We start from the raw sequence: 13188 nt of genomic DNA, 5'->3' as shown, positions 1-13188 counted from the left end.
TTCAAATTGGATTATTATTAAATCAAATTGTGTGTATGATTATTATTATATAACTAAATTATATGAAATTATAGAAATAATACCTATATGAATTATATAACTAAAATTAAATAACTGTAAGTACAGATTTAGGTTAAATGAAGATGTCTGTCTTTAATTTTTTCTTTTTAGGAAAAAAAGAAAAGAAAAAAAATAACTAATTCTACTGTTTCTAATGTTCTGTATGTTGCTCAAAAACAAAATATATTGTGTCCAGTGGGGAAAAAATAATATTTTTACGCAGTTATTTAAAAATAACACATTTCAGAGCTGCAACAACAATACCGTGATACTGTGACATCGTGATATTTTTGCTTAAAGTTATCATACTGTCAAAATCTCATACCGACCCATGCCTAGTCCCCACTGACTAACATAGTAGGGAAAGAAATACTGTGGGAGTCAATGGGGACCCAACTGTTTGATTACAGGCATTCTTCAAAATATCTTTTTATGTTCCACATAAAAAAAAATGATACAGGTTTTGAATGACACAAGGTTGAGTAAATTATACATTTTCTATTTTTGGGTAAACTATCCCTTTAACATTATAAATGTCTTTTCAGTTTTGATCAATTTAATGCATCCTTGCTATAAACTGCAACAAATGCAATAAACTGATACATTTTTTGGGGGGAGCTGAAACAACTCACTAATGCACACCATACATAAATCAGTAAGAATATTTTTAATCTCTTTAGATATTAATGAGTGTGAAAAAGATTCCAACTGTCAGGGAGGACGCTGTATCAATACGATGGGCTCTTACCGCTGCGAGTGCCGAAAAGGATACACGCTCGTTGGGCACCGATGCCAGGGTATGGGATTTCACACTTTTTACATCACCCAAATTCTTATCTTGGTCTGTGTCCTCTTTTTCACCTTTTTACACTCTCTCTCTCTCTCTCTCTCTCTCTCTCAGATATAGATGAGTGCGCTGCGGAAAGGAGTCTGTGTCAGCCTCACGGCTGTGAAAACAGACAGGGTGGATATGTGTGTGTGTGCAAGGATGGTTTCAAACTGTCTGAAGACAAACACAGCTGTGAAAGTGAGAGTTGGTTTAGTGTATTTTAACACATGTATTTGCATTGCCTTTTTTTTTTTTTTTGTGAAGTTCAGTTTATATGTTTCTGTTTTTTCCACACAGAAGTTGAGATAGTTCGAAATGATAAGAAGGAGTGCTACCTAAATCTAGATGACACCGTGTTCTGTGATAGTGTCCTGGCAACCAACGTTACAAAGCAGGAGTGCTGCTGCTCTATTGGAGTGGGATGGGGAGATCACTGCGAGATCTACCCCTGCCCCGTCTACCACTCATGTTAGATTACATGTATTTATTCATGGATGAAAGGTAAATTGGTCCATCAGTGTTTAATTGATTTTGTCCGTTTTTTTTTTTTTTCAGTGGAGTATCACTCTCTGTGTCCAGTTGGCAGAGGATTTTACCATGAGGAAGGAAAAATGGAATATGGATTGCCTTTGCACAGAGGTATATGTGCATGCATATGTGCATTCACAAACACAAACACACTCCCTCACATAATACATGAAATCCTCTGACTTTCATGCTCTCTTTGTAGATATTGATGAGTGTATATTGTTCTCTAACGAGATCTGTAAGGAGGGACGTTGTATGAACACACAGCCTGGCTTTGAATGCTACTGCCAACAGGGATTTTACTATGACAGCAATCTACTGGAATGTATCGGTAAAATCACGCACAAATACACTCATTTTACTGTCCATATACACACTCACATGGACATTTACTTGATTTTTTTGGAATGAAAGGATTGGCACTACAGACTTTTTCAGTGTTACATTTAGGGCTGTCGCGATATACCAGGTATTGACGATAACCGTGATATTCAAATAAACAATTATCGATATCGTGTTAATTTATTGTATGAGGATATACCGGTATTAGTGATAACCGCAATATTTAAAATGAACTGTTCTCTTATGATGACACCAAATGTAAATACCTGGTAAAAGTACCTGGTTGAGTGCCCAGGTGGCAGTATCATGCCTTAACTCTGACACCTGTCACACAAGAAGAAGACGCAGCACTCGCAGCTACTCTGAGGAGAGCTGTGTTCATCAGAGTAAGTTGTTATTATTTTACTAGTCATAGACTGGGAAATATTATATAACCTATTAACAGCGGTTTTCTGTGTTCATATACTTAAGTAAAGGGTGATTATTTTAATAAGTACCGCGTTTTCTTTACTCGTCTTATTTTTGTATTTGCAATCAATACGGCCTGTGCGTAGTAACACTTTATTTCTTTCTTTGTTCAAATCTATGAACAGTTACACGATTAAAACGGATCTTGAAAAACTGAGCGACCACATTGCTACATTAAACTCTGTAAAATGTTAAGTTGGTCACAGTGCCATGCACTTAATGCCTCATCTGTGGTCATTCTTCAATAAGGTTCATTAGTTAACATATATAAATAACATAAATAATAATGAACAATATTTCCACAGCATTTATTAATCTTAGTTCATGTTAATTTCAGCATTTACTAATGCATTGTTAAAATCACAAGTTGTGTTTGTAAACATTAATGTACTATGAACATGAACATTGAATAACTCGATTTTTATTAACATTAACAAAGATTAATAAATTGTATAATAAATGTATTGTTCATTGTTCATTCATGTTCGTTAATACATTAATGTTAACAAATGGCATCTTATTGTAAAGTGTTACCATTAATATTTATTCTTCATACTGTTGAACGTGACAGTATTTTCTCTCTTGTTATTTCATAAGAGCTTCTAAGAAGACGGAGAAAGCCAGAGTCTTGTGCCCTGCGTTTATCAGTATCAATATTATGCTCGTTGGGTGAAAAAGAAAAACTCAATAAACAAAGTAAAAAATAATTTGACTGATATCTTTCCCACCCCAAGGTTTCTATAGATATCACGATATATCTACATCGTGAATTCTTATGGCCACAGTAACCGCGATATGAAAAATCTAATATCGTTACAGCCCTAGTTACATTGTAATCCTGAAAAGAAATGGATCATGATTTTTTACAAAAAATGTTAAAGGGTAACTAAACCCCTGGTCAAGGCCTGACTCCACCCACTGGCAATATTTGAAAAATGCTGAAAAGTGGGCAGAGCGCAGCGGAGATAGAGGGGATGAACCGAGGGCGGGGCTGAGCAAGTGCAGCGTGAACCTGAGACACCCAGTGACGGATTCATAGCTGCTGTCAGAGTCGCTAAAATGGAGAGTGACTGTAATGATGCAAAATAGATGCTATAATAGTCTATCCTGGTCGTTTTCAATAATCGCAATTCCAACTCCCAACTCACTACAGTGATTTTGACAGAAAAAGATGGTTTTATACTGCCAAGGGCATGGTAGCTCGTACCAAGAAGCGTGGTGAGCTGGAAACTGCTTATGTCACCTGCCACCGCAACATCCAGTAGGAAAAATCAACTGCAGTAGCCACCATTCAACCTGAAGAGGGCAGCACTCAGACGTTTTTACACCATATATTGTAGAATTAAAACACTTTATACTCAAATGTCAAAAAAGTTACTCGAATCAATGAACAGCTCTAATAAAGCCCCATTCTTATAGATCATTAACTAAAAAAAGTTGGTTTAGGGTTTAGTTACTCTTTAAGCAGCGCAGCTGTTTTTAACATTGACAATGATAAGAAATGTTTCTTGAGCACCAAATCAGCATGTTAGAAAGATTTCTGAAGAATCACGTGACACTGACGTCTGGTGTAATATTGTGAAATTGCAATATTTCACAATATTACTGTTTTATTGTATAAATGCTGCCTTGGTGCATATAAGAGATTTATTTTTAAAAATATGAATACACTATGGAACAGTGGTGTGCAAACGTACAATATTTTGTACAGTGCCATGATGTGCTCACAAATACACTATAAAGATTTACATTTTTGTTAAATTATTAAATAACAATTGTAAATTTTATGTGTAGTTTTTTTCTCATGCATACTAATGGGCTCTGTAATTTAGAATTTTGCAATGGGTCAGACAGTCGTTATTATATTAGATTTTTTTTCCAAAAAATAAAAATAAAAGCATTTTTCAGAAAACCAGTATGATACTGATATTTGAAAAGGAAAGATTTTTTGTGCTGCGGTACTGCCTGCTAGTGGCAGAATGTTTTGTGTCAACCACTAGAAAGCAGTAGAATAACACAGCTACAGCACCCATATTTGACATAACAGTACATCAATAAACCTTCATCTTTCATATTCATTAAACTCAAATGCATTGTAAAATTCCTTAACAGTATCTTGTGTCTCTTTCCCCATGTAGATGTGGATGAATGTCATGATGAGTCCCTGTGTACCAATGGACATTGTGTGAACACTCGAGGGTCGTTCTACTGCACCTGCAACCCACCCTGGGTCCCTGATGCCTCTAACAGGAAGTGTGTCTTTCCCACAGTTACTGGTATGTGTTTTTTAATCGAGTGTATGACTCTTGATGGTAAAGTGACCTTATTAAAAAGCTTCTGCCCCATGTGAGGCTCGAACTCACGACCTTCAGATTATGAGACTGACGCGCTGCCTACTGCGCCAACGAGGCTGTGGCCCACAAGTACGCAGAACGCTTTATCTGTAAGGGGTCCTGTCAGTGCATTCATAAAACCCCCAAAAGGACCCTTAAACCTTTAAATCTGTTCTTTCAGGGTAGTTTCACTGTCAACAAACAATGAGTTGAAACAGTAATACAATATAAAATGACGAAAAATACAAATGGACAAATATGACAGAAAAAGGATATAAATGAAATAATTTATAAATTAAATTAAATGTATAATTTTACCAAATATTTGTTTTATATCAATTCTGTTCTTTTGAAAATTCAGATTGTTTCTTGAGTATCAAATGTCCATATTAGAATAATTTCTGAATGATTATGTGACACTGAAGACTTTTTAAATGATGTATTAAATGGAATGGTTTTTTTTCTGCCTATATTTCACATTTTTCACTTTTTTTCTTTTTTCTTTTTTTTATAAATGTAACAACATTTAATAAGCCTTGGTAAGCAAAAGAACCCAACCCTTTGAACGGTAGCCACTAGCCAGTGTATTTTTGATTCATTTAAAAAATGAAATAGAAATGTAACATAAATTATTGTGGTTATTTAATTATTGTAAACTCAAGTATCCTGATGTAAAAACATTTTGCTTCAGGTGTGGATGAATGTCTGGACCCTTCTAATTGCAAAAATGGCCACTGTGTAAACACCCAAGATTCCTATTATTGCATCTGCACTCCTCCCTGGATTCTGGCTACCGACCGTAACAGCTGTGTCACACCTGAGGAGCAGGCTGGTGAGTATAGTTTTACGGGAACATCACAGTCCTAATAAAAATGGCATGAGTTCTTATAGTGTAATGTACAGAAGGTCCGTTTTATTATGGCACAAAATGTGCTGGGCTATTAATTTCCTAAGAAATTCAACTGCTCTTCCTGGAATAGTGAAGATGAAATACCTCCAGGCATTTATGGAAGTTCTCACCCAAGACTGTGTGCTTCTGATGTCTCTCTCCTTGTCTTCCTCCCTCCTGCTTTTTTCTCTCTATCTGTCCTCCTCTCTGTCTGTCTCTTTAGTAACGGGTGTGTCTGTGGTGCACCTTTCAGATGTGAATGAGTGTGAAGATCCCTCCTACTGTAGGAACGGGAGATGTGTCAACACTCCCGGCTCCTTCCACTGCATTTGCAAGCAGCCACACACCTTCAGTGCAGCCCTCAAGCAATGCGTCTATGATGGTGGGTATCACAAGGAATCTGCATGCAGACTTGTGACTGGTGAAAACTGTTTTTTTTTCTTGAATGGCTTTCATGTGGCTTGGCAGTCCACAGGTTATTGCTCTGAACCTCGCTTTTCCACATGACTGCCGAGTACGGACCATTAAAGGTGTTTTAGCAGTGTTAGCATGGAGTTGACTTTGTTTCCACTTACTTTGCCATTTCTTCTGTATTTTGTTTCTTTTTTCATGTCCTCCATCATCTGCTTATCTCTGTCTTTCTCAGACCGCACTGCAGCGCACAAAGACATATGTTTTCAGGAAGTCGATGAGGATCTTATGTGCACTATGCCACGAAATGAGCTAACGGTGACGTACTCTGAGTGCTGCTGTCACTACGGTCGAGGCTGGGGTCCAGAGTGCCGGACCTGTCCAAATAGAAATTCAGGTATTGCAAAAAAAAGCTGCATATATTGGATCAAAAAAAAAAAAAAAGAATCATTTACAAATTTGTAGCAGAGCTGAATGTTCAGCATCATTACTCCAGTCTTCAGTGTCACAGGATCCTTCAGAAATCATTCTAACTCATGCTGATTTGCTGCTCAAGAGACATTATTCTCAATTTTGTTGAAAATGGGAAACATTTTGTTTTTCTTTAGGATTTTTGATGAATAGAAAGTAAAAAACAGAAGTCTTTACTGTTACAGGTACCTTTGATCAATTTAATGCATCCTTGTTGAATTGTTTTTTTTTTTTTTTATGAACTTAACAAAAAAACATTTATCAGTTTAGAATTTTCTTTTTTACATTAGCAAAGCAGGTAGAAAAGGATGAAATTGTGATGTACTAAGATGAAATAAAATATAAAACATAACTTTCCTTTATTTTGTTTTGTTTCGATGTGTGTGCACTGTGCAGTGCTTTTTAACAGGTTGTGTGAGATGCATTTGGAGACTGAGTCTGACGGAGAGGGGGACTTCGTGTTAGCTTTCTCCAGTTACAACCCAGGTGACCTTGCCAGTGTTATTCACCTTGAGCTCAATGGACAGTCTCAGAACTGGCTGAGTTATTCATGACTCTCTCTGTCACTCTCACTTGTTTAGAGGGAGTCAGTTCAGAGGAAGACTCGGACGAGTGCAGCTGTGCTAATGGACGATGCGTGCGCTCCTATCTGGGTACGATGTGCGAGTGCAATACTGGATTTGTACTGGACCACTCACGAACACGCTGTATAGGTGAGTATGAATACAGATCCTCAAACAGACTCACACATAACCATTAAGGTCATGTTCCTGAAGTCGACACATGTATGGACAGTCATATTTTGAGGCTCTTTCTCTCTTTCTCCCTCTAGATATCGATGAGTGTGCTGGCCGAGGGACAGGGCAGAGTCCTTGCAAGAATGCACGCTGTATTAACACCCCCGGTTCATACAAATGTCACTGTAAACTCGGATTTGTAGCGGCACGCCGACCAAACGTGTGTATACGTGCTAGGGCTCAGTAACAACACTGCGGCCCATCCACACAGTTAATGCTTTTACAGCTCATGCTCTCTCTCATGTACATACAGAAAAAAATCATATGCCACCACTAATACACATCATCAAATCTAGTTTAACTGCAATTATGAACATTTACCCATAAACACCTACACACACACACCCACACACACAAACAAAAAAAACATTTCATGTTACACATTCTCATTTCCTGTTAATCATTTTCTTAAGTTGGGAATTAATCATTAACTTCTGAAATATTAAGATGTTATGTTGCTTTTATTGTATACTTGTATTCATATCTGTTTGCACCCATTTGATATGTGTTTGTTGCTGGATGAGGGTTTGTCATTGGATGAAATGTGTCTTCTAACTTAAGTGGGTTCATTTTTTTGTAATTATGTTGCTGCTCAGCACGTTTTGGTTAACTTTATTATAGCTCAGTATTTTGTTGAATATTGTATTTTTTATGTTTTCATTTTCTTATTTTTTTTTTTCTTTTTTAAGATTTACATTTGTAAGACTTTTAAGTACGTTTTTCCTTATTGGTTTCTGCCCTCTTTCAGTTTGATATCAACGATCATTTGATTTTTGTAAAATTCCTTTGTATTGATGTCTGTTTGTTGTTCACCGTTGATAGTGTTTTGTTCTATTAATATGCATTGTACATTGTTTTCTTTATTTGATAATGCAACCGTTGTCATCTTTCTCTGGTTGCACTTATCGTTTTTATATGAAGTTAATCATTGACAAAGATGCCAGTGATGATTTTGGTGTTTTGAACCATTTAAATTGTGCAAAAATGTTCTACTGAAACAGAATGAAAAATTTTTTTTCAGTTTCTTAAATACTTTTTTGCTTTCTTAATTAGACAGAACTGCAAGGTTATTTTTCACAGAAAAAAATAGACCTAATAACTTCACAAGTGCATATGCCAAGAAATGAAAATAAATTAATAAAAAAGAAGTCAAACTCAATGCTTAATGCTGCTGACTGTGATTTTTCTCTCTGTATTTGTCCTTTTTATTTCATTAATTAAAATTATGCTGTAGTGGGGTGTTTTGGTGTAGGAAATTGGGGCCAATTGTACTAAGAAAATATTAGTGGCTTTATGGTGAGGGAAACTTTGTCAGCTTGTTTATCTTTCCATAGACATTATCCCTAATTGAACACAAAATATAGGGTCTACTCTCAATCATATCAACAACTTGATTCCAAAAACTGGTCTAATTTTACTTTGAGTAATAACTGCTACTTCTAAAAGAGAGAAAGAAATCAAGTAACAATGAGAGTAATAGAACTGCTATAGCACATGATATTTTGTGCTAAGATTAACAAAATGATCAGCTCTTAGATTTGTTACATTATGATGTGATTGGTTTACAGGCTGTCAGAAATTGAAATATGCTTTACGTAACCATTACTGAAATTGAACTATATTGAGGAAACTTGTTTTAAAAATAAAATGCAAGCCCTTTGTTTTGGTGTCAAAGTACAACCTTCTTCACATTCCACACTTCATTCCTCCGAGAGTCAGTATTATAGTCATGCTAATAATGTTGAAAGTCTGTGGTCTTCTACCTCCGCCTAGTGGCAAAACCAACCACAATCTTTTTCTTTGTTGTTTCTGACACTAAGGGGCAGTAGAACCAAACAAATATAACATTGTTCAATTCTTTCTAAAACAAACACATCCACGAAGACACATTTATAAAACGCTTACATTCAAGACTTTCTATATAAACCGTAAAACTTTATATTGTCGAAGCACATCATACTCATATGCTGTCGTTTACACTATTCCGGCGTCTGCTGACCTCGTTAGATTTTCTGTAGTAAACTCTGTAAAATATGTGTTTACACCACCTGCAGCCCACCCTATATATCTGACGCAACTCCGACGCAGCCCAGAAAAGCGCACATTCACTGCTACATGAGTGTATTTGCTGTTTTAATGACTAAAAACCTATGCCCCGTGTGAGGCTCGAACTCACGACCTTCAGATTATGAGACTGACGCGCTGCCTACTGCGCCAACGAGGCCATGTGAGCGTTGCGTGCAGGGGCACGTGATCTATCTCCTACTAGTGTGGTCCAAATATGTGGTTTTCCGTTGTACTTAGAAAAGCAACAGATATTGACCACAATAACGGGTGAAATTAGACTCCTCGCATCCGTTAGATCACGTGCTATTTTTTTTACATTTTAAACTATATTACCACCCGTGAGTCAAGACAGTCTATGGTCAAGATCCATAATTATTTCAGCTCGCTACCAAGATTTAACACAGGACCAATCGCGTGTTCGGACCGATCTGTTACAAGGCATTCCACCAATCAGCGTCATCTTCGTAGAGTATGTTGCGTTTACAGGTATACAATTTTCTTAATTCTTGTTTTGAGTCAGACGCGTTTTTAATGATGCATGCATCAGATGTCCAGGATCTTTTATTGACTTGTACTGAACAATGATCAGGTTTATTGTGGTTATATATTTTTTAGCTGTTTATGTAGATCTGGTCAAATTTTAAATGTAAGCAATTTGTATATTCTTCTACAGTTCAATGAGCATTCAATGGACAGTTCCGCCAAAAAGTATAAATCCTGTCATTATTTGATCAACCTTGTGGAAAACAAAAGAATATTTTTCCATTATCTTTCACTGATTACTATTGACTTCAATTTTATGGATAAAACCAGTTGAAACTGGTTCCACAGAAGAAAGAAATTCATTTGGAATGACCTGAGGGAAATCAACAATCATTATCTGAATTAATCTTAATGAATTAGTTATTTATTCAAAATAATTAATTACAGGTTTAGTTAATTAGTTATTTATTCAATTAGTTGTTTATTTACATATTAGGGAAGTCGTGGCCTAATGGTTAGAGAGTTGGACTCCCAATCGAAAGGTTGTGAGTTTGAGTCCTGGGCCGGCAGGAATTGTGGGTGGGGGGAGTGGAGTGCATGTACAGTTCTCTCTCCACCCTCAATACCACGACTTAGGTGCCCTTGAGCAAGGCATTGGACCCCCAACTGCTCCCCGGGCGCTGCAGCATAAATGGCTGCCCACTGCTCCGGGTGTGTGCTCACAGTGTGTGTTCACTGCTCTGTGTGTGTGCATTTCGGATGGGTTAAATGCAGAGCACAAATTCTGAGTATGGGTCACCATACTTGGCTGAATGTCACTTCACTTTTTTCACTTATTAAAACAAATACTCAGTTTCAATTCATGAAACAATTAACCAACATTTTTAATATGCTAAATATTTTAGTCGGACACAATAAAATCCTTTATAAACACAACAAGAGCTAGAAGGCCACATACAACCAAGATGCAACCCATAGTGATGGCAGAGTAAAACGTTTTATCCGACAGGCCTCGTCTGCCTGTAGTATTCTTAGTAGGAGATTTGGTTTGACATTTATCTGTACATGGTGTTACAGACTTGTGTGACCGAGTTGTCAACTTCTCAAACACTTTAGCAGTCTGTCTCTCTGGTGAAATACTGTTTAAATGATTTACAGTGGATTTACTTGTTGTTAATAGGTTTGGTTTTATTGTTATGTCTGTACCAGCTGTACTTAATTGTTTTCTCAATGTTGTAGCTTGTTTTCCAGTGGCAGTTTGAATCATAGTTATAAGATTTATACCAGTAGCCTCATTTATTGTTGGACCTTTTGAAGTTTTTATAGCTTGAGGAGATTTTTGTGGTCTAACTGTGATTTTTTCACTTGTTTCTACTTTAGATGGCCCTGTTCCTGCTGTTTTTGGTCTTTTTATGATGGTGGTTGGTGTTAGTTTTCCTTCAGTTAAATCTGCTTTTGTTTCAGTCCTAACTGCTTCTGTCCTAAATGTAATGTCTGGTCTAGTTTTGGTTGTTGCTTTATTATCAGGTGTGATTTTTGAGGTTTTCAGTTTACTGGTAATGAAATTTGTTGCTTTTACTGTCGCCGGTTCCAGTATCGGAGTCGCACTCCTGATATTAACTGTAGCTATGCTACTGGTTGTCTCTGATTCTGGTTTGGGTGTGATGCTTATTTCATCTGTTTTCTCAAAAATTGTTACATCTGTTTCACTTGTATGTGTTTGTATGATATCACTTTCACTTATTCTCTCAGGTTCAGGTGTTTTTTGAGCTGTATTTATCAATGTTTCCAAATCTGCACTTTCTTGTATTTGTCTACATGTGGTGACTGTTGTTTCTTGTCTTTCGGCATTTTCTGTTCCAGGTAAAGTGTGTATCTTAACTTTCTCTATGGTTCCATACGAGACGATTGTTTCCCCAGCTGTAGATCTCACTGCCCCAGCTGCTATCTCAGCTCTTGTTTGTCGAGAGGGCTCGGCAATAGAAACGGATGAAGCTCTTGATACCACAGATGATCCAGACATCATATTTACTGATGCAGTTCCAGGAATATTTGTGATTATCTGTGCCCTCGGCGTGTTTGACACACCTTCGGTCACATCTGATGCACTCGCTGATGTTGTCATCTCTGGTCGAGCTGCATCTGAGTTGACTGTGAATGCATTTACGGAAGTCTTCATTCTAATCTCAGATTGCTGAAACCTAGAAATGAATAAAAAAACCCCTGTAATTATTGAGAATTCTTACTAGACTGTCTCATATTTTTAAAAGACTAAAAAAATGTGCACCTCATTATCCAAGACGCCAGCATTCCAGTCGCACTGATCACCACTACATTAAGAATGTAAAGAAGAAATAAATACTAAACAGATCAGAGAGCTGATACTGATGGATTGTTATCTTTTGATAACCCATAGGTTTTGGGGGTTTATCATTAATTGTGTCACATTTTGTTCTGGCAAGAGATTATGGTTCTCCTTCTTAGGTCTACAGAATTTACAGGTTAGAAAAACATGTCATGTGTTTGGTAATATTTCGATTTTTTATTATTATTCATCATTCTGGTCATTGCCCTGTTACACGGTGATGTTTCATTGTCGCAAATCTTTAGATAAAACACTAGCCAGGAAAAGAAATTGTATCATTTCCCTGTTCATGACTGATATAAATTGTAAGGATTCTGCTGTAATTATGAATTAATCAGATGTGAAACCACCAACCTGCAGAGATGACCAGCACACAGACAGATCTGGCAGCCATCTTTCTATCTCTGTCTCTTTCTCTTTTTCTCTCTCTTTGTGGCCTGTGTGGAACAAATATAAGTCCCTCAGTCTTCACAGCATCCTAAATTGAAACTCTGTGTGTGTGTTCATATTTGAGTCTGCTGTGGAGGTGATTAACAACGATTTTTCTCTTCACTGAGTGAGTTAAATTTTAAAGATTTGAATAAAAACATAGTATTTTCATCAGGTTGATGTTGTAAATGTTGCATTTATGTATGGATGCAGATCTAAATCCTGACATAATATGTAATACCTATATCTATAACTTGGGTTTTGTTATTTGAGGTTCGTATTAATGGCGTTCCATTTAGTCGTGCATAGAGCTTATTGAAATAACAGTCCACTGTATGGAGGTTCAACATATTAATAATTTTTTGTCAATTTATATCAAACATTTTTACATGTATTATTTGTGGGTATTGTGCGTGATTTCCGTTATACTGATTATAGCTAAACAACTTATTATGCCTTGAAACTGTTGAAAAGTTTCTATATATATGTATATGTTAAAAGCACATATACTGTCACTATCAAAATATATAACACATAAGTACACAGAAAATATGTTTCCTTATATATATATATATATTCTCACAGTTCAGAATATATGATTTCTGTAATAGTTCTTATAGACCATGTACCATATGTTAAATCCCCTCTATCATAAAGCATCCTTCAAACATTTTAATACTTTTAAAATCACAAATTGCAGACTTTATTTTAAAATC

General features: G+C 36.4%; 1 protein-coding gene, 1 long non-coding RNA gene and 2 other non-coding genes across 4 annotated transcripts in view; 1 reads left to right on the top strand and 3 right to left on the bottom strand.

The window, feature by feature from the left end:
• Nucleotides 1-8138, top strand: part of LOC132141164 (latent-transforming growth factor beta-binding protein 3-like) — a 52879-nt gene extending 44741 nt beyond the window's left edge. The window contains exons 19-30 of the mRNA XM_059550458.1: nucleotides 741-857; nucleotides 962-1087; nucleotides 1187-1357; nucleotides 1445-1528; nucleotides 1620-1748; nucleotides 4366-4503; nucleotides 5252-5392; nucleotides 5673-5831; nucleotides 6096-6257; nucleotides 6728-6817; nucleotides 6913-7044; nucleotides 7164-8138. Coding sequence (XP_059406441.1) covers nucleotides 741-857; nucleotides 962-1087; nucleotides 1187-1357; nucleotides 1445-1528; nucleotides 1620-1748; nucleotides 4366-4503; nucleotides 5252-5392; nucleotides 5673-5831; nucleotides 6096-6257; nucleotides 6728-6817; nucleotides 6913-7044; nucleotides 7164-7315 — 1601 coding nt within the window. The 3' untranslated portion in view covers nucleotides 7316-8138. The remainder of the gene's footprint in view (nucleotides 1-740; nucleotides 858-961; nucleotides 1088-1186; nucleotides 1358-1444; nucleotides 1529-1619; nucleotides 1749-4365; nucleotides 4504-5251; nucleotides 5393-5672; nucleotides 5832-6095; nucleotides 6258-6727; nucleotides 6818-6912; nucleotides 7045-7163) is intronic.
• trnam-cau (transfer RNA methionine (anticodon CAU)) lies at nucleotides 4566-4638 on the bottom strand. Its single transcript has one exon. It is a non-coding gene; the product is annotated as a tRNA-Met (tRNA).
• A 1141-nt stretch (nucleotides 8139-9279) lies between the features above and the next one.
• On the bottom strand, nucleotides 9280-9352 carry trnam-cau (transfer RNA methionine (anticodon CAU)). Its single transcript has one exon. It is a non-coding gene; the product is annotated as a tRNA-Met (tRNA).
• Nucleotides 9353-11749: 2397 nt separating this feature from the next.
• LOC132140396 (uncharacterized) lies at nucleotides 11750-12509 on the bottom strand. Its single transcript, XR_009433792.1, has 3 exons — nucleotides 12398-12509; nucleotides 11966-12008; nucleotides 11750-11879 (listed from the first exon to the last, which is right to left on the bottom strand). It is a non-coding gene; the product is annotated as an uncharacterized LOC132140396 (long non-coding RNA).
• Between the last annotated feature and the right edge of the window lie 679 nt (nucleotides 12510-13188).

Source organism: Carassius carassius, chromosome 5 (genome assembly GCF_963082965.1).
Source record: "Carassius carassius chromosome 5, fCarCar2.1, whole genome shotgun sequence".
In the NCBI taxonomy this organism is placed as follows: domain Eukaryota; kingdom Metazoa; phylum Chordata; class Actinopteri; order Cypriniformes; family Cyprinidae; genus Carassius; species Carassius carassius.
Note: the sequence above shows the minus strand (reverse complement) of the source record. Positions and strands in the feature narration are given on the sequence as shown.